At 31.1% G+C, this 27,091-nt stretch overlaps 2 protein-coding genes across 10 annotated transcripts; one reads left to right on the forward strand and one right to left on the reverse strand.

Moving 5' to 3' along the window:
* LOC132717824 (uncharacterized) lies at positions 1-7,350 on the forward strand. Of its 2 annotated transcripts, none has more exons than XM_060701396.1 (4): positions 1-453; positions 1,495-1,677; positions 4,258-4,465; positions 5,280-7,350. In XM_060701396.1, the coding sequence occupies exons 2-4, from the start codon at positions 1,513-1,515 to the stop codon at positions 5,678-5,680; spliced, it is 774 nt and encodes a 257-aa protein (XP_060557379.1). In that variant the 5' UTR covers positions 1-453; positions 1,495-1,512; the 3' UTR covers positions 5,681-7,350. The 2 variants fall into 2 exon arrangements, with proteins under 2 accessions (XP_060557379.1, XP_060557378.1); XM_060701395.1 differs by having other exon boundaries at positions 3-453; positions 1,500-1,677.
* On the reverse strand, positions 6,137-25,618 carry LOC132717823 (sperm flagellar protein 1-like). 8 transcript variants are annotated; one of them, XM_060701392.1, is made up of 9 exons: positions 25,242-25,618; positions 20,701-20,812; positions 20,170-20,303; positions 17,040-17,060; positions 15,091-15,235; positions 12,765-12,818; positions 11,848-11,901; positions 10,072-10,201; positions 6,137-9,079 (listed from the first exon to the last, which is right to left on the reverse strand). In XM_060701392.1, exons 1-9 carry the CDS (start codon positions 25,399-25,401, stop codon positions 8,957-8,959), a joined length of 933 nt encoding a protein of 310 aa, XP_060557375.1. In that variant the 5' UTR covers positions 25,402-25,618; the 3' UTR covers positions 6,137-8,956. The 8 variants fall into 8 exon arrangements, with proteins under 8 accessions (XP_060557375.1, XP_060557369.1, XP_060557376.1 ...); XM_060701386.1 differs by lacking the exon at positions 17,040-17,060 and having other exon boundaries at positions 20,077-20,303; XM_060701393.1 differs by lacking the exon at positions 17,040-17,060 and having other exon boundaries at positions 25,242-25,616.
* Between the last annotated feature and the right edge of the window lie 1,473 nt (positions 25,619-27,091).

A 27,091-nucleotide genomic window follows, 5' to 3' on the forward strand; every position in this document is an offset into this window, starting at 1 on the left:
GAGTATGAAAAATATTTACTCGAGTCATATAAGTATGTTTCAATGGCATTAAAAAAAATATGGACCTTACGTGCATTTGATGAAAAGCTGTAATAGGATTTATCGGTCGTTCAATTCATACCGAAATAAATTACATTCGACATCACCCACCCGTTATAAACTCATAAAATACGGACGCTACTTCAATTTGAAGTAGAATTGAAAGTTGAAATGAAGTAAATCTATAGACGATTATATTTACTAACATTTAAAGAGGAATTGAAAGTAAACATAGTTTTAATAAACATTAGAATCAATGGACATAGCAACCGTGAGGTTTACAGTATCATCATTTTGTGCTTCAATCATATTGATTAAGAGTGCACTCAGATAAGTTGTGTATCAACTTACCTTTTATATTAGCTTTACTTATATTGGATATATCAAACTAAATATTTAATTCTTTTGCAATAAGTGAGTAAATTTCATATATCTTTTATATTGTTTTATTACGAACAATGTGAAATATTATTATGTTCAGATTATGCATAGTCAAGATTAGTTTTGTTATGTTTTCAGAGAGATTGTTATTCTCTATCGTGAATGTTTTTGGATGTATTTTGAATCATTTGATTATAATATGATAATTAGTTATGTTAAATAAACATCAGAATATATTCAACACTGTCTGACCGACAATAAGTGTCGCATGTGCCACTCTAGATTTATAAAGATCCATAACTATGATATCACAATATAATATATGTTAATCTAAGTAATATTTTTATATGTAGACATCACCATTACATATGACCAACTCACATATTTTATATAAAATAAAATGCAATAAAACGTATCTGATTAATAGCTACGACAAGCTGCAACGAAACATGTCTTTTTATTGTTATCAAAATAAATAAAATGCAAAGTGAAAAAGCATGCCGAGATATAGGATCTTTTGTTGAATAATGCAAGTATGAATTATTAATTTCCTGCACTGATCATCTTTACAACATGATATTTTATCATTTGAAGAATGTATATAAGAAATTTGCCAATGCGTTACAATAGTTTGTATAGAATGTCAACAAATGACTTGGTTAAATGCAAATCTGAGCAGGAAGGAAATGGGTTGTTTAGTAAATCAAAAAGCTAACACTCTGCAATGGATTTGTTTCGATTGAATCATGTCAAGCATATATGGACAATTTTACAGGTTGACTTTAATTATTTGCAAACACCCTTTCCTTGTTATTTGTTGGTTTTCTGACAAATCATATATTCGCGTTATAGATCGACGTGACAGTTTTGTATCTCAATGTATTATGTTTCCATATTGATTTCAACAAACGAAAAAATAACAAACCTGGGGTGTATCTCAACAAACAAAAACAAGTTGAATCAAAGAAACATCTTTAATATTTAATTCGAATCTTATTTTGATCATCCAAATTGTCTCCAATTTTTAGCATTATTAATCCATTTTCAGTATCTTATAATACAAACTTTTTTCAGTAAAGAAAAGGGACAAAAATGTCAAATAGCCCGCCTGGTTCCCCTCGCAGACCTAGCGAAATATCGTCACTACGAGGAGCAGAGCCAAAACGCAAACCAAGAGGGAAACCAAAACGTGCCGATAGCCCGGATAAAACGCTTCCATTTTTTGAACAAGATCAATTTAGTGATGTCAATATCGTGGTATGGTATAGTATACATTATTTGTAATTATTTGGTAAAGATCAAGTATTCAAAAAGATGTGTTTTCAGGAAAAAAGGAAAACTTTCTATTTCAAATAGATTTGATAGAGTACAAGTAGCGAATGTCACGTAGATCTGTAAGAGTACAAGATAGATCTGTTAGAATACAAGTAGCGAATGTCACATAGATCTGATAGAGTACAAGCGGCAAATGTCACATAGATCGGTTAGAATACAAGCAGCAAATGTCAAATAAATCTGTAAGAGTACAAGTAGCTGATGTAACATAGATCTGTTAGACTACAAGTAGCGAATGTCATATAGATCTGATATAGTACAAGTAGCAAATAGCACATGGATCTTACAGAGTACAATTAGCGAATGTCACATCGATCTGATAGAGTACAAGTATCGAATATCACATAGACCTGTTAGAGTACAAGTAGCGAATGTCACATAGATCTGATAGAATACAAGTAGCGAATATCACATAGACCTGAAAGAGTACACGTAGCGAATGTCATATAGATCTTTTAGAGTACAAGTAGCGAATGTCACATAGATCTGATAGAGTACAAGTAGCGAATGTCACGTAGATCTGATAGAGTATAAGTAGCGAATATCACATAGACCTGATAGAGTACAAGTAGCGAATGTCACATAGATCTGTTAGAATACAAGTAGCGAATATCACATAGCCCTTATAGAGTACAAGTAGCGAATGTCACATAGATCTGATAGAGTACAAGTAGCGAATGTCACATAGATCTTACAGAGTACAAGTAGCAAATATCACATGGATCTTACAGAGTACAAGTAGCGACTGTCACATAGATATAATAAGAGTACAAGTTGTATAAATCACTTTTTTACAATGGCATCTACAGGAATCAATAAATCACTAAAAAAGCTAGAAACAATTCTCATATACAAAGATCGACAACATGCTAGAGCAAATATTTGTCAATGCATTTATTTCGTACACAAAAATCAATGAGTTTAGAGTTGAGAGTACTGTAAATCAATTAACTAATACAACTTTAAATGATCACAAGCAATAGCTTAAAGAAGAGGTAGCAAAAACCTATATGCTCTTTTTATTTTCGTTTCAAAAATTCTTAATCTTTTAAATGGAGTATGTAATATATAGAAATGAAATGGTTTTAAAAAAGCTATTTAAGTAATTCAAAACTTATTCATTACTTTTGAATAGAAAGTGAATTGATTTGATATGTACTTCAAAAAAAACTGAATGTATGAAAAAAAAAATCTCGGTTGATTTCAATGCTTTCAGATATTTTAGATTACGGTTTAACATTTTGGTGTGCTTAATTCTATTGCATATAAAATTTACGTTTTGGTAAGCTATGATCAAAGAAACGTAATATAACTGTTGCAAGAGCTCTTTTTGTTCTTTTTTTTTAAACACATTTAATTGCTTTTTAAACAACTGTAGAATTCTTGTAGAAATGTCCAGTGACTATGCACTTAAATGACTGGTCCACAGATATTGAGCAAAACCGCATACAGCATCTTCTATGTACTGATGGCCCTTGTGGACTACAGGACTGTTTTTGAACTTTTCGCAAGCACTAATTGTTATTGGTCCTTCATTAAAGTTCAAGCATATTCACCAAAGTTTCATCACCTGTCAGCAAGTTAGAAATAACCCGACGTTTGTATGTTTCCAGTTGTTGGGCATACTTAAGGCGCTGTTTATAACGTTTACAGCAGCAATGTTTGCCTTGGTAACCGAGGTTGTAGGCCTACCTGAACGGTACTCATCTTTTACAGACAATTTCCCAGCTTTTAAAGCTTTGATCCATACCTGAGGTATATGCCACACAATTCATTATATATCTGCGTTGTGGCTATATCAGGCTTAATGCGGCATTAAATATAGATTCGAATTTCAGTTTTGTTGTCCATTATACAATATAATCAGTATATTAGACAGTGTATATGGCAGCATATATTTCGAATTAAAATATCTCGGTCATTTTACATGCAGACGGCATGAATCAAACCGTTATAGTAAGGTTAGTGAAATGAGGCGTTTTAAAATTATATCAGAAGAAAACTACGGAAACCTATTAATGATATTGAACTTATTGAATGATCCTGTTTCTCATCGTCTTCACTAACATATATATTGACGCCCAAATTGGTTAGTAATTTACATAAATACAGCGTTTCATCAAAAGGGACAGTATGATTTATTTGTCTTATGAACGAGGTAGATCGTTTGGAATACATTAGTGCTACTCAAAGTTATGAAAAACAAACCCTGTTGTTGTAGCAAGGCATCATATGATCAGATATAATTTAACACCCGTGTACATATATAGCATAGTTGAAATTTTATTATTCGATATAACACCTTGTTCTTCTTTTCGATATTTACTGCAAAATTTTGATTTTAAAATAGGTATAAATTCTATCATCATTTCCGCCAAATATTTGTTACTTGACGATGTACATATAAATATTTGTAACGTTTTAACTTTTTTTATCAAAAACATGTCCTATATATACAAATGTATAAATCGCTAACATTTCATAGTTTTTTTTTTTTGAAAGGTTGGGGACAAGATCCTGTATTCAAATCAATGTTTACTATCGTTCAACTCTACAGAGTTCATGAAGCTTCTAGGAGGAGACAACAATGCCGGTAAAGGGAAAACTAAAACAGCCGGTACAAAATCCCTAGATCTTTCCAAACACCCGTTTAAGGACGTGGTTGATCTAATGTGTGTTATTGACCCCCGAGTGCCATATGATCTTACAGGTAATAATGTATTAATAAAGTACACATGCGTATATAAATAATATACGGTGTAAGCATGAGTAACGACGTTGGTAGAACGTCATAATACTCATACTGAGCATTACAATATGCAAACATTAACATAAGAGAATGCTTCCCATATATAACACAAATCACTCTTGGTGGTGAGCTAGCTTTTCACCGAGTGGGTTTGTGTGCCTTAAAAAATTACATTAGGTGGCAGCGCTGGGATAAAGACAAATGCCGGACCCATTGATTTCCCAGACCAAGTCACGAGATGCAGATTTGGAGAGGTTTTTGAAGAATAAAATGTCTGGGCAAACCATTTGAATATATATATATATATATGGACCACGTTCCTTTGATATTAGTAAATAAAGTTTAAACCTGCTCTCTTTTTTGTTCTAATTGTAAGGACATGATAAAGATGTTTATGAATTTTATATGATGATTTACAACTTACATATCAAAGGAATAAAGATTTCTACTTTGCATTGCTCTGGTATCAAGCTCGTTTAACTTAAAACTAAAGAGATTAATGATTTAAATGTAACTTCAAAACCTTGATATTCAACTGATACCAAAAATGTTTATAACCCGTATATTTTTATCACACCCATAGAATATTGTAGTCATTACCTTTGGAATTTCCTTATTATCGCAAAATTTTACAAGGTACCACTTTATGCACTGGAAAAATATCGTTAAACCTTGGTTAGTACAATTTGCACATATTGTGTAACGTTTTAAACTGTAACTGTTAAAGTGACGAGTCTTCTCTTAACATTAAATAAACATATAAATTATATTACAGACGATGCTGCCATTCGTTTACTACCTCTAGCTGAAGAGTATGATATTGCCCCTGTCAAAAAATCCTGTTCCTGGACAGTGACCGAGTCATTCTTCAAGAAGAAGAAAGGTCGACGTGCAGGCCATATTCCCAGCAGTGAAACTATCCGATACCTGTGCCTTGCCGACAAATACAAAATGAAAGACCTTCAAGAAATGTGCTGTGATGAACTGGTGGCTAACGACGATCCAACAATTAGTAGGTCTATTGTAAATGAGGGAGATCTATCCGAGTGTACGAAACGTCAAGTTATGGAGAAGAAGTTTGAAAAAGTAAGTTTAGCGCTTGCTCGTGAGCGAAGAAAGAACACAGAGAAGGAACAACCTAAAGATACTCGAGGTAGCCACATATGGAAGAAATAGAGATAGAATGTACATGCACATAGTATTGCATGCTAAACTCGCGTACCCGTGTCTTAAGATTGGAACAACAATCGCTAGCAAATTTACAGTTTACTTTCTATTAATTGAACATGTTTATTTCCCAAAGGAAAGCATAATATTTATAAACTAGAAACGGCATATAGACGTATTTGTAGTTTGTGCAAATTTAATGGTTGTGGAAGTACTCTGGGCGTTTTGGAGAAGGTATATTAATATCTTTTAATTGCCTTTTGAGCAGATGTCAGCAAGGATTTTCTTGAATAGGCCAGGTTTTTCTTAACATCTTTTTTTTTTTTTATCTAAATCAGATTCACATTAGTAAGTCTTTTTAAAGGTATCATATACATGTATTTTAGATTACACTAATACAGTTTTATTTTTATACATCAATGTTATTAATGACAGGTTTTACAATGGAGACGTCAAACAATGTAACTTACTCTATAAATTTATTTTCAATAGTTACAGTACAAAACATGACACATGCCTTATACAAAAATAATTTTTTAATCATTATATACAATGACAAGTAATATATAATATAAAACACGTTTGATTGCTTTTCGTCATCACTGTGCATGGATTAAATCACATATAATATATATGAGCCGTGCCATGACAAAGCCAACATAGTGCGGATGCGCAGGCTGGTCTGGATCCATGCTGTCAATTTATAAATCACGTCTGTTGATACAGAGAAAAGTGTTTTACTTGATATACTAGTTTAAACAAAATCGTAATAAAATATTTGTACAAAAATGATTTAGTATTTTGATATAAATTTCTTCACAGGACAGATGGACTGTTGTTTCTTGTTATAAGGATGAACTACATGTATATCACACTGACAAATGTGAATTGGTCCGTAATGGAAGGTCTTTTATACCACAAATAATTATATTGATATTATTAAGTATCATATGAAAACAAATAACGAAATAATTATATATGGATGTTGTCGTACATGATCAAATATTACATATTTAAGTACATCATATAATAAAATATTCTATAGCAAAATATTATTTTAATATTCGTCATATAAATGTTCATGCTAAATTACTTAGAACTTTTTTCACCAAAGAAATATTTTATAAAATATAACAAATGAATGATAGACTTCTATTGTTTTCAATCAATTTTTGAAATACTTGTAGAAAATATACCCATTGTAGACCAATCCACTAAAACATTGTAGTGCACCTTAAATTTACTATTTTGATACATTTTTATACAACATACAAAGAACATAGGTTTTATATTCATAACGTTCAATTTGATAACGTTTACAAATATCTTATACATTATTGTAGCGTTATACTGGTTTTCACTGCATTTTGTCTTTATAGCATATTTGCAAGATGTGACAGGTATCTTGAATGAAACCATACATTTACCATAGTTAAAATGGTTTCCTTTTTTGCCATGGGCAGATATTTAAAGACCGAAATAACCATTTAAAATAACTGCACTTGAATTTCTTCTTATAGAAACATCTATATGGTATTTGAAAAAAAATAAAGTAATGCTTTTCTTATTCTTATAGTAATATATGTATTAGATTAGGTCAGACAGACTACCAACAATTTATAATATCATAATTAAAAGTAACATATCTTAGTTATAAATAAAAAAGAGAAGAAAAACAACAACAACAATAACAAAGTACCTTAACTAACAGCCTACCGTTATTGAGTATTACAAATGATTATAATGATAATTCAAGAATATTTGGAAGCAAATACACAATGGACAGTCAACTAAGAAGATCCACGGGCCATACAAACTAAAATAGAAGTCATAAATGAAGAGTTCAAATAAGGGGAGGTAATGAAAAAGTAAAGGACTTGACAACAAAGGGAGATAATGGAGGTGAGATTTATTAATGAAATAGTGACTAGATTAAAGAAAATTGGTTGAAACAATTTGCATATAATATTATCAAGAACATCAACTGAATTAGATCTTAAATACTCTGCGGTCTTTTTTTTCATAATGTGTCTTGCCGCACAACTGAATAATCATAATGATAACATCATTAATCATATTTATAAAAAGTTATGATTTGTTGTCCTTATCATATAAACATATAATAATGCTGTAAATGAAAGAATCTAACTATAGCATAAAAAGTGTGAATTTTCACTCAACCGCCACTTCATAGTTGCTCAATTATTTGGTTACGAAATCCAAAATACGAAATCGAAACGTAACTATGGATAAGTTGGCCCGAACTTCTCCATCAACAAACAACGCTTCAAACATAATACGATGTCTGTTGTATCACAGTCGATTTATAATACTTAGATATGACTTAATCAAAACGTTATAAGCATAATTGAACCTTGGTTCATACATAGGTAGATACAAAGTATATCATCAAATAATTAAAATAAGAAACATTTGAACAATAATGTAAACTTAGAATGAAAACTGTACACCAACGCTAAGATGTAGGTAAATTTTTGGCAAAACGGATAAATCCAGTTTGAAGACAGCCACCGTACCGTTTTCTGCGATTACTGGTGTAAGTCAGAATCAATTAATGGACAAACAAAGGATAAAATAGATATAGATTATGTTTGTTTTTGTATTACATGTATATATAATTAATGGGTGTGCCATTTACAAGTCTTTCTGTATCCGACTTACTCAATTGAGCCTTATATAAGACCAGTCACTGTAATGTATTAGTACGTAGTAGACGGTTAGTCGAGAATGAGAGCGAGAGAGAGAACACAGCGGACACAATGTGGATGAGATTGTTAATAAATAACTGACGAAAACAAGAGAGTGATATGAACATACAACACGTAACTAACACATGTTCTGCCGACCATTTAACCAGTTCATAAATGTCATACATGTTAACCTAGAACAGATAACACTATAACTGCTATCATATCGAAGTAATTATACAAAAAATGTTATATTATATCTACATAAGTCTAAGCTGCTTTAGTCGCAACGTCATGATACAATTCGTGACTCTTGTTAGGCTTCTAAAATTGTGTCAAAAACCTTTCTATATTCATTTCATATGTCAGACACATATGAATTATGTGGGCAGTAGTTTATTTTGAATGTATGTACTCAAAACTGTTAACTTTCTACGATAATGAAATGAACCATTGATGTTGCGACTTATTAAAATATCACAGATTTCTTTTATATTTTACACATGGAGCAATTGATGTAACAAATAAAATGTCTATGCTAAATATACAGTATGTAAGTTAACAGCAATGGAGGTAATTATCTCTTTCTCGTCGAGTATCCTAGTCCTACACTGTGTTGCAGAGTGGCGTGTAGGTCTTCTATTCTTACATCCTTCAGATGAATCAGATGTTCTAACCGACGGATTTTAGCATTGAGTATCTGCAAAAAAATATTGAGTTGAAATTGTAAGGATGTCAAACACGGCGATACTCCAATCGCCACTTGAATTGGTCTTTTTATATGAATAGCAGTGGTTAAGGCGGCAGGTACGCTACCGACCACCATTCCCCTCCCCGCATTCATACATAACAGACTCAACAAAAACATTGTAGATGTGTTCATGTGACGGTTACTATGGAATCAAATAAGTGTAAGTGCAACAGTCGCATGGTCCCAAATACGACTAAAATATGTGCTCTTAACCAGAAAACAATAGACGGGACTAAATAAATAGAATTCTCAGAGAAGATCGAATGTAACGTAACACCTTTGTGTATCACAGACATCTGTCTAAAGATTATCTAAACCAGATAACATTGTTTAAACGTTAATAATTTTCTTTCTAGTATTCAATGTGTAACGATACTTTGTAAATGTTAGTATGTATGCTTGCACAAACATGTCGTCAATTTAAACCGGTTATATTTTCTACAAGCGTTTGTCGTCAAACCTTATTAATCCAAAATATTCAGATATATCGATATACGAATACTGCTAGCCAAAATATTGAAAGAAAATGCATTATGACTAGAGGCTTCGGGTAAGTCAGTTATAAATTAGCTGTGTCACGACAAAACCAACATAATGGGTTTGCGACTAGCATGGATCCAGACCAGCCTGCGCATCCGCGCAGTCTGATCAGGATCCATGCTGTTCGCTATCAGTTTCTCTACTTGTCATAGGGTTTGTAAGCGAACAGCATGGATCCTGATCAGACTGCGCGGATGCGCAGGCTGGTCTGGATCCATGCTGGTCGCAAACCCATTATGTTGGTTTTGTCGTGACACGGCTCAAATGACTATCGCCGGAGCTGATTTCTGTGAGATGTAATCATTTATATTTTATCTGATGAAATATAATGAATAACAGGTGGACTGAAAGTTTCTGATCTTTTATATGTATATACAGTTGAGGAAAACAAAGACACACACCTGAATGGTTTCTTCCTTGGCTTGACATTCCATTTCCTTCTCCTCATATAAAACACGTGGTATATTGTCAGACACGGGCGGCAGGAACGTCTTTGGTAAAAGCGGTAAGGGCTTATCAGCAAAATATGACCTGTAATCAAATAAGTTCTTCAGGTTATTCCTGTCAAAATTTTATATCCTACTTTTTAATTTCAACGTAAAATATTAAGGTTTACTCTATTTGCATAGAGGGCACAGTTATTCACATGACCCTCTCGACTCTTATTTTGAATTATCATTTTACACAAAGCTATTTCGTCAAACAACTTGTCTTTGTTATAGATTTACATTTCAATTATTCTATTCTATATAGTTTCATCAGCTGTAAAATGATCATGTTTACATTTAATAAATATAAATATAGATAATAATACAATATGGTTCACTTTGAAATTCATTTCAGTGAATTTTCATTTGTTATTGCACTGTGAATTTAGTTAAACACGCGAAATTTTGAATTCAATTGTTAAATATACGCCCTAAAAATAATGTGTACAGTTATTTCAATTTCACAAAAGTATAGGATAAGCATAATGGCAAAACAAATCAATAAGACTAAAGTTTAAATTTCTAGTATAATTGCTTGTTTAACAGGTAATATAATAATAATGAATTCCCTTTTAAGCAGTATAGCTTTTTTTGGCACTTGAGTAAATAACCTAGCATATAATTTCTCATGCATACAATGGCAGTTTTTGTTAAACATATATAAAATCGACAAATACTATCAAATGAATATGTATTTTATCTTATCTAAAAGAAATAAACTCTCCATTCATTCCGATTTGCGCAACAAAACGTGCAAAACACCGATGAACACAAATATTAAAAAGTTATTTCAACAAAACAAACATCACGCCATACGTTGACAAGAAATTTAAGTCAATGTATTAAATACAATCATAAAAAATTAAAGTTTGAAAGAGAATAAACCTTCTAGAATCCATAGCTAGAATTCCAATACCCGAGCGTGTTAAATTCACAATTCAACTACTCTATTTGGCACTGCGTACACAAAAAATTTAATAACTTGTGATCGACTTTTAGCCGTTTAAATTTAATAAGGTTTTTAACAAACAAATAGCTAAAGCTCTGTTTAACCCAGAATTGAACCGCTGATCTATATTGTGTAAAACTATCTTGATTGGGCGAAAAGTGGAAATAGTGCAATAAAAGAGTTTAAGTTAGTGAACCACTCTTTGTTGGGTGAATACATATAATTATTCCATATAGCATGTAACAGCAAGCTTTCATTCCGCATATCATCTAATATTGTATAATCAAGTATTTAATATTGCAAAAATACCCAAGAGAATTCTTGTAACATTTTATATGAAATGGCAAAACGAATAAAGTGCTGTGCTCACAAATATACAAACAGAAAACAACAGTACTAAGCAACAAATCAGCTGATTTGGATTTCGAAATGTTATTGCCCGTAACATTCTTTTAAATAATCTAATAATGCATTTGAAATATTACAATTATAATGATAACCATGTATTTTCTTATTTCTTACTGTATTGGGTGAAGTTAATGCAAACCTAAATGATCATAGAACATTATCAAGGACTTAAGATATTGCATAAATGTGTTTATCTGGCATCAGAAATTCCGAAATCTTCATCCGAAAAAAGTTGCAACCATAATAATTGGTGCCTGATAATGATACAAATTTGAGAATTGCAAGTGTAAAGAAGTGCATCCAGTTGTTCAGATGTGTATTATAGACAATACCGATCAGTATAAGAAAATGGGTAACCCAGGTAATCGACGGCTAACGCATCAAAACTGAAATAGGAAAACAATAAAAGCGAATTTTGAAATATCAAATTGAATTACTTAAATTGTATTGGGACCATCTAACATTGTCGTGCATGTATTTCTAAACAAACGTATAAGGCAGGGATACAAACATAATTAACATATACGTGTGTAACATTTGCGATGACACGTGAAAATGGAGCACGGTAGGTTTGGGAATCAACACGCACGATCTTACCGTGCATCTATACTTTGACGGTTTTCTGAATTTCTCGCAGTATCTGATTTTATATCTCTTCTTCAGTATGAAAATAAATAGTCATAGAAAAAAACAACAGACAACCACAGGCTTAAGTCTTTTTCAGAAATGTATGATATGAAACTTGTAATTAAAAGGTAACTTAAGTTCAATGTTAAGTTATTAGGCATTGTTTAATACATAAGCAGTAAAAGCAAAAATTTGATGAAAAAAAAACAACCTTTTCAGTATTAACTAAAGACAGAATTGACATGCTCTATTACATAAACAAAAACCAACAAGACATAATTATACTTCAAGATGCATTTGTTAAGAATTATTTTACATTTTCAGATTATAAAACTCAACAAAACGATACCAAAACGTGTCTCAAGCAGTGAAACTAAAGTCAATATGGATAATTTGAAAGAATATACATTAACATTGTTATAAAACAAGCTGGTTTGCTTCGAAAAGACTGTCTTGATATTTTCATATAAATGCTTTCATTTGTTACGTTAGTTTTATAGCTTTGAGTACACTTTTTGTTTTATATCTTTATTAAAACACGTGTTTTATCGCCATGGAATTGTTTCCAGAAGGACAGAATTCCAGCTGGAAAATATACCAGGCGGTGCTACCAAGGTCTCACCTTTGCCATCGAGGGTCATAGAATGCCAAATCTCGTTTACTCAAATGTGAGATTCTTACAGATAAAAAAGGAAAAGTAGAAACAATAAAAATCATTGTTACAATCACATTAAAGAGAGAATTGTTTCTAGAAAACATAAAAAACCTTTCTAACTAATTACGATTGGCACGTGATGAAATAATTTTGATCTAAATTGCATTTGATTTAAAGCCGGTTAAAACTATTTAATCTAAGAATATTGCATCCAAAATAAAATATCAAGACGAAAAAATACTACGATTGGAATTTAAATTTTAGAAAACCCTTACCAATCGTCTGACCCTTGCTGGATGTACCGGCTCAAAAATTACAAGAAATTCAAAATTAGATAAATCACTACGTTAAGAAAGTTCCGTGTCAAGAATTGTGAACAAAATCGGATTATAACGGAGTGATTTACATTGTTATTTTTACCAAAGTAATTCAGATTGTTAATCTAGGACACGTGACGTTATTACTAGAAGTGAGGCAATGTGTACAGTGGCTCATAAGTAAGTGAAATACTGTTCGATAATTTTGATAACTCTTAAACTATCATCCAGTACAAAAATAATAATAAAAAAACTTGTATTCGTTTACGATTCATAATGAAAAGCATTTTCTTCTAACACGTTTGAAATCTAATTTAAGAAGCTTCTATTGAAAAATTAAGACAAACATTATCACAAAATGCAGTCATTTCTAAAACAGAAATTACAAATCGTAGTACTTTTGAATAAAAAAGAAACTTTGTTAAATAATAATGAACAGAAAGACACCGTGACGTTAGTAAGTTAAATAAGTACTTTTAATATGCTTTGGATTTTATCTGAAGACTCACTGAAATTTGCTGCAATCAGTAGATAATTGTTTGTTAAACGAGAGACAGATTTAGTATATGGTTGTTGTTGAACACAACACAATGAAGAACTCTGTTCATTAACTTCTACTTAAGTTAGACACCAGACATGTGCGTATGACATTTCTTATTTTATGTATACACATGAAAATAAAATGCAATGTTAAAGAACAAAAATAGTTTCTCCATTGTTTGTTTGGCTTCAAATGACCAAGCAAGTTTTTTTTATCCAGCAATAAGTACATGGGCAGGCCTAAATGTTACTTGACGTTCTTCTATCCTCTTATATAAATACATGAAGACACTATGCTTAAACGTAATATTAAGGGTTCATCCCAAAACAAGACTTTATGTTTACAGAAAAGGATGCAAATATGATGTTTCTATATCTAAATAATATACAAAACAAGTATGTGTAATAGAAACAACTAGAATTACGCTAGCAAGACGAGTTTATATGTAAACTATGAGAATTTATTAAAAGCTGTATAACCACCTCGAAGCTACGCTAGACTTACGGGTAATATGCAATACTTCGGTGTGATAGAAGATTAAATCTGAAATTTGTTTTGGAAATACATATCAAATATTAATTTTGTAAACGAGGAAATATTTTTGTCAACGCTTAAATAACAGATCTCATGTAATTCAAACGCGTTGTATGTTTTATTCATGGTAAAATGAAGCTATACAGCTTTTAATTTCATAAATTTGTTGTTTTTGTCTGACAGTCAGAACCTTATACATGTATATGTGTTATAAAGCTTTGAATAAATGCGTACGTATTTATTTTAGCAAAAATATATACACGCAAGTATATCAGTATTAACAATATTTCACGAAGAATTAACTATCAAAAAGGATAAATGGAAATAATACAATATGTGGTAGATTATCAATAAAAAGTTATGCTTCTTTAATTTAAAAGAAAACGTTTACATAATAAAACATTTCTACTTGAGTATTTCCAAGATAAGAAAGACACTGAGTCTAAGACAGTTACTACCGTTCGAGGATGTATAACATTCAATAAAAATAACTAGCATCACAAAAGTGTTATATTTACAGTTAATGGTATTTTGAAATATCTAATGCAAAAGAACGTGGTTTGCCATAGTCTTTTCCCTACAATTTGTTCATACATAAATCATACTTTTGTTCGATTTTAGGGATTTTCACATCCAGACTGAGTATTCAATCACCATTCATGGGCTTTCTTTAACGTTCTTTTTTGGTCCCCATTTGATAATAATAAAAATATCTTGCTGTCCATATACAAAACAAAACTCTAGATGATCTTAGTCGGTTATTTGATACAGGTATGTTCTATCAGTAATAATTGTTATCTAATAATACATTTACCCGTGTCCTCTAGAAATAAACACATCATAATATATATAATAATTATATATATATATAACATTATTGTAACATTAATCAAATACTTACGTTCTGTCTGGATGTCCATGTGGGATCTCACCCTTGTTATATTTGCGTGGTGAGGCACCTCCCTCAGATTTTGTTAGCCTATTTGGTGACATTGACCTGTTTGATGTGTCTCCACCCCTTGGGGACTTGATTCCTGGTGGGGTATCTGAATATAGTATTAAAATAACGTAAAAGCCGATTATAAAGGAAGACCTATCATAGCAATAGCATAAGCGCTACTAGATTTTTTTTTCTTAGCGCATATACCATATCAAATAAGCTAAAAGCAGTAACTGCTTGGTCATTCTGTGATGATGAAACCAACAAAAGCCGTATTTGAAAAACATACACTAGATCATTATTTGATGGTACAAAAACGTCAGCAAAATTGTCCAGCAACAAAATTTATGTTATATAGATCAATCAATCAATCTTGAAACTTTTATCACCAAATAAAATTCATTTTATAAAATAGATACATTTATCAAGTAAAAGTATGTGACATTAAAATCTTGAGTAAATATGAATGTGTGAAAGCGTGCATTTTCTCAAAACATGTGAACAAATACAGGTGTCATTATATTACTATCATTATCAGAAAAACCACGTGTAACTGGCAACACGTGTTAAATGAATCAAAACACAATGCTAATGAAAGTAAACACTTATTTTAGTAAAAATCAAACCAAAACAAATCATGTTAATTATCTTAAGTAATTCAAAACATGTAGTTTTGCATTACAAGTTTCAACCTAAATACATTACAACCAATCAAAGTTGATTACTAATACACTTATAGTAAAATGTGTCTCACAGATCAGACAAGTCGATTGGTTATATTCTTATAATATTAAAAATCAAATAAAACCATTTGGTTATATCTTAATAAAATCTACAATCCAGTAAAGTCGTTTGGTTATAATTTAATGCAATCCACATATATATGTTCTAAGTATTAGCAGAGTGAGTCTTATGTAAAACGACACTTAGTGAGTGAACAAGCAATCTAAACATAACATTTTATAAAAGTTACTATATTTATCATCATTGAAATTCAATTTAAATTCTAACTAAGCATCAATAATCATTTTATGAATATATCAAATGCTAGCTTTGACAATACTACGTTTTTGTTGAGTATTAGGTGGTAAGTTACACAGACACTATAAAGGTTATATTGTGGCTTTACAACTTTAACTGTGGGGGTAAATCTAAGGAACCCCTCTGTGCGTTATTCAGGTACGAGCGAGTACAAGATATGACAACCAGATCTTCCGTTAACTAGCTGGATAGCTCCATAACATGGGAAGAATTGAAAATTCCTGATGGTACTCAACACGCAGATGAGGACAGGTAATTATAAGTATGCGATCATAATCTCTGGGTCAGACAGAGACCTCAATCAATGGAAAATGAAATAATAAAACTATTAACACATGCATAGTACTACTGGTATATATGAACTCGATCATTCGATCACTATGGTCGGCTTTCTAACAAGAGTATCCCGTCATTCGTGACGTCATTCTATATGATGGAGAAACCATGCAAAACTACTAAACTGCTTTATACAAAGTGACGATATATCACTCCATTATAATGATGAGTGCTACTGAAGCAATAAATCTAAATTACTTTTTCTTGTTAAAAGTGACATTTTTAATGAAGTACATTATTTGATATTTAGAAATTATAAGAATAGTAATGTGTTTTTCTATTGTGAACTTTCTACATCTAAACGCTAATTGTTTCTGAAAACAGCATTCTTATTATATTAATACACAACAATACAGAAGTATATAAACCATATTGCATTAATGTTTATAATATGATACGTTCGAGTGCGCATGCGTGGTTGCAAAAAGCAGTTGAATGTAGCAACACTGAATTCTAGAACACTAACCCATAGCACCTTGATACACACTTAAAACACGCTGAAAATATCAACAATTTGTCAATATTTGAATTACCTGACATATTAACATGAAACACTGCAATTACATTGAACTGTATCAATAAATATAACACACAAACTTATTTATAAACTTCCTATTTTTGTTTTTTATTTAGCAAAATTGTTTAAAGAAGCCATTTTAAAGTCTAAGATTTCATAATCTTTTTAAATATATTTGTATTTGACTATGTATTTTGCTATTATTTACTTAACAAAAGTAGATATAAACATATTTGTAACATTTAAACTTTATCAATAAGAAATAAACTATTGAACAATGCAAACTGTTTGACTTGTTGCTTGGTGGCCGCAGAAAAGAGAAACTATTATTACCATTGTCTCCAATACACTACAACATCTCACCCTTAATTCGAGTTTCAACAAAATTGCAATCATACCTCTTTTAATACAGGCAAGTCATGCCCTAAATATGACTATTGAATAAATTTTGCATTGTATGATTTTATTTGCCTTATCTTATCTAACTTATCAAAAGCGGTACCTTTCTCTATTCTGTTTTATTGAATTGTCATTGTTTAAAGTTTATTGGTTTGCCTCGCGTTGTCTATGTATTTCTGTGTACTAACAGCATAGCCATACATACATTGTCATCCAGTACATGTAAGTGTAATGTCTGGGTGTTAATTTTTAACATAGACATATTTTGTTCATGTCGTAACCTCAAAATTATTACTTACTTATCTTTCATTCAACGTAGTTCTACCTGTTTCTTTCCATTCATAATAGTTCGTCCGACACGAGGACACAATTTTAAATAAACATAGTAAGAGAGAAAGTACGAAATTCAAATACAATGTACTAGTTTTAATACTTCTATTTTATATATGACCATATTAATGCCTAACAACATGCTATATTAATGTGTTTTTCTTTTCTATATCATTTATTTAGTTAACTCATTTTCACCTCTGTTGGTTCTTTTAACGATATCGTCTTTGATCTTAGAAAATCAATTCCTTAAGTGGGTAACCCTAATCCATATTCTATTCTTATTCATACGTATTGGATCGTAGTTCTTAATGCAATCCGCAACATGTCTTTTTGCAATGACGTCAACAATCTTGATTTTCAAACTCTCATTAATTATATATAAGATGTATGTTAGTTATTTATAGTTCATTACCAAAGCAAACCTTTAAAGCTAGAGAGAAAAACTGTTTTAACATTGATTTGCATAATAAACTAGATTAAGAAACTCGTGAAACATTTGTATGTGAACAAACAAAGGAACTGTGAAAAAAAACGTAAATGGTAAAAAAGGCTACAGCCTTACCGAGTCTGCCTAAAGCAAAGTTAAACAACTATTACTCAAACAGAACGACAGAAGAAACACACTATGTACAGACACATGAACACTTAATGTATTATTAACTGTATCGAAAAACAAACCTTTTAGAATTTTACACCCTATTCCACTCGGCAAAAATGTAAAATTACTTCTAGTCCTCGGCTTATCATACTTCATTTTCAATATAAAGCACCGTTAATCACTCTTTTAATTAAGCTGTTTAAACGTACCACAATGTCACTAAGTCAAAAATGTGTGAGCCAAAATAAGTTAACTCCTATAACATTACATGTATAACTACCATAATCTTACATATAACTTTTATGATAATCCCTAACAACTATGATAGACCCAATTCCTCCAAATTGTACGATAATTTGCAACGTATATTTTGGGATTACTTTTACATTTCTTTTATCCACTTATCTTTTCCCCTACGATTGATATCAATGCGACAAAGTGTTTATCTTCGGCAGATTAAATGTTCAAATATACCTATGCTATTTAAAACTTCAGTGATTAATTAAAGAATAAACCATTCTAGTACAAGTAGGAGCAATTCCATATCCAAGGACAAATACAAATTTAAGCCAAACTTAGTGTAGAACAAAACAAACAGGACTAATTCTTGTCGTGACATTTATAGAATTGCTGGAGAATGCTTGTACAGTACTACACCTTTCATGTTGATTTAATAACAGTAACACTGCCTTGTCATCGGTTATTAGAATCAATGAAACATAACAAAATAAAATGTCCATATTATGTTTAAAGATTTTTAACATTTAAAAATAAAGGTTATAGAATATAAAGGGCTGCTATATACTATCAGATAAATATTATTATCAACTGTTGTCTTTGACTTACAACAACAACTTTTACGCCCTAATATGAAGGTCCGTACAAAGAGCCATGTAGATGACGCATTTGTGAATTTCAATCAAAATTGCGATGTATTTTAAATTATATTTTAGATTCGCTAAATTCATAAAATTTAACGAGTTTTATTGTTAAACACTATCTAATTCACGCATTTAAAATTCCTGAATATTTCTTACTCATTGAGTTTTACGCTTGTTTGTGGACATACTGATATATTGTAAATTTGTTTTACATCATGTTTAAAATAACTTCTTCAACATAAGCGAAGAAATTGTCAATTTATCACAAAACTTATCAGATTTTTTTTATAAATATGTCATGTTATCAGCAATTTCCAAAAACATTTGAAACGTATAAACTATTCTACAAAAGTAATGGAATAGTTTTATAAATTACTGTAAAACATATCAATTCTTAACCTCTAGCCTGTTGGAAATGAAAATGTTTAGCCTTCGCCACCAGAATAGAGCCAGACCTGCCTGTATGTCCATGCAGTCTGACCAGGCTTTTTCTATTCCCTGACTAACCTTTATTTCTATATTGGTATGCCAAAAATATTGATAATGGACAGTCCTAAATGAGGGAGCTTGAATAGCCCGTTTGAGAAATACAGCAGATAATTTCTAGTAAACAATTGGCTTTACCATTAGCATATACCGTCAGTATGATATCAGGTTAGTCGGACAGATCCCTTCTTATCAATAAACTGTTATTAAAACGACATTGGACAATTCAATTATTTTTGTTTCCGTTGTGCAATATTGTTAATAAAACCGTATCGCATTTTGATCAAAATTCGTTAATTTCAACATCTACACGAGATCTCCGTGTACTGACAATGCTAGTTTCGTGTATCACTTACTAGGGTGAGACGGTGGTGTATTGAGATGAAGCCTTAACACTGGGTCAGGATTTTGGTAATATAGTTCTCGCCGGCGCCAGTGGGAATCCCTACCTGTTTTCTCAAGAAACTTATCTATCTGGAGCCGTAACAACATAAGCACTCTTTCTATCACCTTAGGTTTACAGTTTGCAAGTGCCCGTAGAACATCATCAGATAAATCCAGTTCCAATCGTCTGAAGACACGTCTGAAAATAAGACAAAATCAAATAATTACTCCATTTGCTTCTAATCTATCTTTTTCTTTCGTTTTTCTTTCCTGGCAAATGATGTCCATTAATAAAATGAAAAATTATTTGTCTGATGATCCGAATTTAAATTTGATGTACTTAAAACTACTGCAGACCATCTTGACAGAAGAATGTGTCTATTTTCATATATTTTCATAGATTTATTGCAAAACGTTACCAAAATTAAAGAAACATCTCTGTTTAATGGAAGTTTCTACAATACATAAGTGATTGTCAAACATTTTTTTTAAATACACGTATATCTCATTCAACTTGTTATAACAGCACTTTGTTCGAAACTTATTGAAGGTATACATGTAATTACGTGTTTCTTCTATCGTGTAATGATGCTCACCTATTAAGAAGGTACCAGTTTTCTAAGCGTTGTTTTGTCGATGCTGCTGGTGTGTAATTGTGAACATCTACCATTCTAGGAAAATAATGTTTTACAATTTCTGCAGCCAGAACTGAAAAATAAAAAGTAGCATAAAATATATTGTACCAGTTTATCATATGGTGAACTATACGGCGAAAATTATGCGCACCATCTAATAGGGCTTACATGATGAAATTGATGATATATTAAGGATGAAAACGGAACTTTTCAAAGCGGATAAAAATACATGTATAAAAGGGATGAAAGGAGACAACTCCTCGTGAGATGTTTCTCCATATTCAGGTGGTTCTCTATATGATGCCGGACATGGTTTTCACTTTTGGCTTATTAAACATTTACTAGGTTTTCTATTCAAAAGGATCCCATATTAGGTTTGACATACCTTGTCATAGCTCCTTTAGAAATGTATTGGTGTTGACATTACACTTATAAAGTTTCTAGATAGCCATCCCTTAAAATGCATTGTTTCGAAAAGTCTTAAGGTATGTTTGCTTACATGTTCGGGAAACCGAATATTTATGTTGCACACAGTCATTGCCAATGATTCTGATGTTTATCCTGGTCATATCGGCGCACATTTGATTTGTAACCACATGAACAGTGGTCTCACTTTTAGGTGGGGGGGGGGGGGGGCGATATTTCAAAGGGTAGGACAGTGACCCTTAAGTTTTAAATGTCGTTTAATTATCATTTCCTTAAATAATGCAATGTTTAAGAAAACAATGTTCTAGTTAAGCTTAAGCTTACAATTGAAAGACAATGTAAGACACGACCAACATTGTAGAGGCCCATCCACGTTCCTGTTTTGACATGTTCGGTATATCAAATGTTTTCCTGATTAGATATTCCATACAGATTGATTTTAAATTTATCCTCACATTTGATGTAAACATCATTTCCGGATGCTGTACGTGACTGAAATTTGATTACGTATAATGGGTGATTGTTATACAATAACTTAATTTTGATATGTAGGTGTGATACATATAATTTTCAGAACAATATGTAAGAAAATATAGATTTATATTGCTAAGACTTTCCTAAACAATGCATTTTAAGAGGCAACTTATTAGAAATTGGGTTAAGTGAATTTGTCTTGATCGTCACTTGTATTTACACAATAATCGTTACACCATAGTTCACGCATAAAAAACAAGTGTACTGTAGCCTATGTAGCAACAATAAGCAGCATAAAAAGAAAATCCCGCCAATAAATTAATGTAATATATATCAATATGTTATAACGTTATTGAGGTGTTAAATTAAATCGACTTGAAATTTGTCTAGTAATTCAAGATCGTTATTATTTGTGCCTTAATTAATGTCATAGCAACCCTGTTATTTATCTTAAAGTCTTTGTGGAGATATAACCGCCGAAACCTTCCAAATTAAATATTTTATATGACAGGAGTGTTAAGCGTGGCCGTGAACTACTGAAAAGAATGTCATTTATAAAAGTATCAATTCAAGATCTATTCCTTTAGAAAGTTTGAAAAGAATAAAAAGTAAATGTTTTTCGATGTTGTACGAGACGCGATTAAAATGTATATGCGGTTGTTAAAAAGCATAATAGGATATTTTATCAATATTTATAAATGTCCTTTGGGAATTAACAGTTGTAAGATTGTACAAAAGGTTTTAGTCAAGATATTTACCCCCAAGTTTACACATAATATATTTTTATGAATTCTACTTGTTGCATTTTAAAGAGTGAAAGAATAGTCATAGAAACAACTGTATATCGGTATGTTGTCCGTTGACAAGACCCTTGTAAATCAATGCACCACAAAAAATTAAAACTCATGAAATTGAAAAAGACAACTGTTTCACTGTTAAAACATATGCTTTATAAATCTATCGTTTCAAAAGAGAGTTTTATTTATTTAGACAAAGATCGAAAACCTACAAATTAATAACGACTAATATAGGGTTACAAATGAAAGCTAATACATATACTCGTGGCTAGATCAAATATTAAATTCAATATCAATGTTTATATAAACGATCGATTAGGGAAAAAGGACGCGGTTTGAGAGTGGGAGCATTAATTAAGCGGATCGGGCTACTGTTTGCTGTCAGGTATATAACTTAAACAAGGCCATGTTTAAGATATAGACTCTACCCCCTGCAGCAATTTAGCATGTCTTGTCCCACAAATTAACGGGTATTTTTTAAAAAAAATCTAATATTTCTTCTTTCTAATACTACACGGAAGCGTATTCAATTTAATAAGTTTATTAATTTCAAAGAATAAATATGTAAAGTACAAATTTTCTTGTCTTTGTGAACAGCAGGGCGTTAATTAAAATATTGTTTATATTTCAGTAGGGTTACCAGTAAAACCAGTATATCTTAATTAATTAGTTTATTCTATTATAATGCACTGTACTGTCATGTCATAACAGAACAAAACGGAACAATATCATGACTATGTATGTATGTATGTATGTATGTATGTATGTATGTATGTATGTATGTATGTATGCATGCATGCATGCATGCATGCATGCATGCATGCATGTATGTATGTATGTGCCTCAGACCCTAGTGGAAATGAGATAAATACACTGGTACATGGTAATCTAATAATTGGATAACTAACGTCAAAGAAAGACCCCAGCGCAAAAAAATATTTTGTCCATGTTTAATATTTTAAAAAACATAGAAGTTTAAAAAAAAATATTTGGCGGAATCTTTTTGCAAAAATTAGATAAACATAAGTGGCACGTCAAAGTTTGACATACAGGTTATGAAATATTTTAACAGAGAGTTTGATGTCAGGTAGATCTTGTCAGAAACGGGTCGAACCTACTTAAGAAAAAAAAGATTGAATGCCATACAAGTTCTTGTTGAGAGTTATACATGATAGCACGATAAGGTTTGGGTTTAAAACGACTTCTACTATTAAAGTCATTAATGATCCAATTTAAATCCCTTTAAATTCGTTACCCGATATCACCTGTACTGGGTGGAATTAAGTCATATTTTGTTATCAAAAGCGGCCATACAATCAATGATTATTATATTAAGGGGGGAAATAGTGTATCGCTTTTTAGAAATAATCTTTATACTTTATGTACATAGTTACGGTGGAATGTGGTTGTTTTGTGAAAGAATGAAGATATTGTCTGAATAAATTAACCTGCTATATGACTTATGTTACGTAAAAAACAACTTTAATTTATTTTGTCATTTAACATCTGTTAACAGAAATGTTTCATGTCTTTTTTTATCATATGATATAAGTTAAAAAAAATTATGATATATTTTGAACTAAGGTTCATGCTGCGTTTTAGAATAGTGTCTTAATATTGTATATGCGTTTTCCTTCGATTGTCAAATATAGCACAACAGAACAGAACAGAACAGACAACACTACTCATGTATCTGTACTTTTACACACTAACTACTACGGTATCATGCTTACGCAGTTGATATTTGTTTCTACACATGAAATAGTAATATGTGTAAGGTTTTCTAGAAATGGTAAAACAGGGAACATTTTAAGAAAGTGACAATGATAATATAAATGTCTTTTTAAGTATATGAATATAATAGAACCGTATTAACACGTATATTAACCATTGGCTTGAACAGTACAGTTTTTAAAAAAGTTCGTTAATTAACATTGGAACAGAAAAATACTTTAAATATATAGAACAGACTTGACATGTTGTTTACAAAGATAGAAATAAGAATGCCAAAAAGAAAACTACGAAACTTAAAACCTTTGACAATAATGTATAGAAATTGATACATAAAGTTTTAAAATTGTTCTTATTCAAATGATCAAAATAACAGTAATTAAGTCATTATGATTATATATACTGCTCTACGGAACCAATTTTCAACCATAATTTTTCGTAACTTAAGAAAACATTTTTGAAAGTAGCAGTTTAGAGATCACTAAAACTAGATCTATAATCTAGCGATATGCTTGGCGAACTTTCTTTTATCTAAAACGAACAGTGGAATTAAGATAACTATTTGTACGCATTGAATGGGATCATTGAATTAAAGCTATTCAATATTTAAGTATTTGGCAAATGTTTTATAGTATGATTTATAACAATTTAAGCGTCGTTATTTTTTATTTTGTTAGCGGTGCAAAACAATCTGTCCTCTTGTTTACAAACGAAGAAAAGAAAACAAACCATGACTTCTTAAACAAATTGCTGATTGATTAACATTTTTTGGTTGAATCACGGCCATTGATTTTTTTTTCTGTCACAAGTGTGATTTGTATTGTTAATGTGCACGGCATTGAACTATGTACGCTGTTCAGTTATCGCATGCACTCAACTTAAAACCTTTTCGTTGCAAAAGATGTGCTTTATCAGACACTCGTAAAAACTCGTATAGATTTATAAAAAAAACTTAAGTTTGCAATCTAAATAAGCACTATAAATTAGAAAAGTGCATCGTATTGATTCAATAATATACCGAGAAACACAGCTACATGTTAAGCTTTATCGACTATCTACATATATATATATTACCTGCATCGGCGAAGTCTTTAGAAATATTTTTCTTAGGTCTTGACAATGGTATTCTGTCTATCCAGCTATAAAGTGACTCCACCTCTACATCATCGAAATATTCCTCCATATCCACTTTCGTCATCCCGTTCATTTCTCTTCTAGCTGTAATAGTCTCCATTGAATTTTAATTATATTGTCTTTTTATACTTATATTTTGCTTGTATAAATACAGACAGAACCTTTGTTTTAACGTCAATATCTTATCATATCCATTGTTTTTTCCTTTATTTTCGGTTTATATATATCACCTTCATGTATAGCGTCCTATACCACTGCTTATAGATCGTTCACTTAAACCTCTCACCGGAAATCGGTATTGTTGTATGTAGTTACCAATAATGTTTACTTTAAACTGTCTGGTGTGTTCCATTAAGTACGTTAAACGAATCGAAAAAGTATCATTAATGAAAATCAAATAGACTTTTATTTTCTGTGTTTTATTGTGCGTGTCGTTTCCACTTGAAAACTAATTTAAGCTGTCAATAATGATGTTTAAAAAGGTTAAAAGGTTAAAATGGTAAAGATGAAGATTTTACGTTTGAAACTAGATATGGAATATTTCGTATAACCAGTATAAGTATTGTAACTTACACGTATTTACAGTTCGCCAAAGGTTGTCTGTCAATGAAATTGCTCTATTTTGCTTGAATTTTGCCGAAATGTTTACAATACACAGCTGTAACTCATCTGTATGTATTAAATCTATACGTTAAATGAGCCGATTCAATGGACTTCGTTCGTTCGAAAATTAATTTCTTAAAGCTGTATATAAACTGTAACCTATACTTATATTGTATCGATCTATTAATAATTTATGAGATGTATTGAAATTTATCAGAAGTGTGCCCTTTTTCATTATTTTTTTGCGAGTATTTAATGCCATGTACGTATATGTGCTTATACCAAATTTAAGAGACCCAATCAAATGGTTGTAAATGTAATACACGCTGAAGAGTTACTTACCTTGTTTAATACATTCGGACTATCTTAATTTCATTATTTCTAAATAAATATTTTTCAAAGATTGCAACGTTGTTGTTTATATTTTAGGATGACCATATGTACAACTGCCTCGGTTTATAAAAACTTGTAATTCACAGACATGTGGGGATTTTCCCGCGCAAATGGGGATTGATGGTAGCACCTATTTCCGTCTATGCCTTTTAATTACTTCGGTATATAACTTTTATTTCCTAATATATTTTTTATTAAACTTGGCGCATTTTAAGCAATATAATGTTGAGTTTGGAAATTAATTAGTACGTCCTGTGTTTGAACATACGTATTAGTTGCAATAATAGTTATTTATCAGGCAAGCTAAGCAGAATAATTTTCTGTCATAATTATTAGTTAGTTTGTTTAAACTTAATTTATTTCTCTGAACATATGTTTCAATATACAATATACAAGTAGTCTTTCAATGGAAGACACACAAGGTATTCACAGGTATGGTAACTAGCGCCACAACAGAATTCCTAGATTTCCCTTTTAATAATGCACCTATATCAACTATAACCACGCCCCTACCATGGGCAAAGCACCACTTGCGAGTACAGTCAGACCAGATGATAAATACGAGTTGGACATATCCCCGCAGTTTGGTGACACAACAAATGCAGAGCACTTATTTAGGGAACAATGCTTAATCCACGAAATCAGGGGATACAACTAATTGGATCGGACATAATAAACTTGTACATTAGAAACTTATATAAGTTCAAAACTGCACTGCATAGAATAGAAAAGAATAGAAAAGATTAGAATAAAATAAATTAGAATAACTTTTATTTCCAATCAAGGATCATGTT

The sequence above is a fragment of the Ruditapes philippinarum genome, unplaced genomic scaffold (assembly GCF_026571515.1).
Source record: "Ruditapes philippinarum isolate M1 unplaced genomic scaffold, ASM2657151v2 ctg2260_1_1_1_1, whole genome shotgun sequence".
Classification (NCBI taxonomy): Eukaryota; Metazoa; Mollusca; class Bivalvia; order Venerida; family Veneridae; genus Ruditapes; species Ruditapes philippinarum.

Coding starts and splice junctions, on each gene's coding strand:
- LOC132717824 (XM_060701396.1), top strand. CDS start 1,513: ATGTCAAATAGCCCGCCTGGTTCCCCTCGCAGACCTAGCGAAATATCG. Junction 1,678..4,257: donor TTAGTGATGTCAATATCGTG/GTATGGTATAGT, acceptor TTTTTTTGAAAG/GTTGGGGACAAGATCCTGTA. Junction 4,466..5,279: donor AGTGCCATATGATCTTACAG/GTAATAATGTAT, acceptor ATTATATTACAG/ACGATGCTGCCATTCGTTTA.
- LOC132717823 (XM_060701386.1), bottom strand. CDS start 25,401: ATGGAGACTATTACAGCTAGAAGAGAAATGAACGGGATGACGAAAGTG. Junction 20,304..20,700: donor AACTGGTACCTTCTTAATAG/GTGAGCATCATT, acceptor TCTTATTTTCAG/ACGTGTCTTCAGACGATTGG. Junction 9,080..10,071: donor CCAAGGAAGAAACCATTCAG/GTGTGTGTCTTT, acceptor ATTTTTTTGCAG/ATACTCAATGCTAAAATCCG.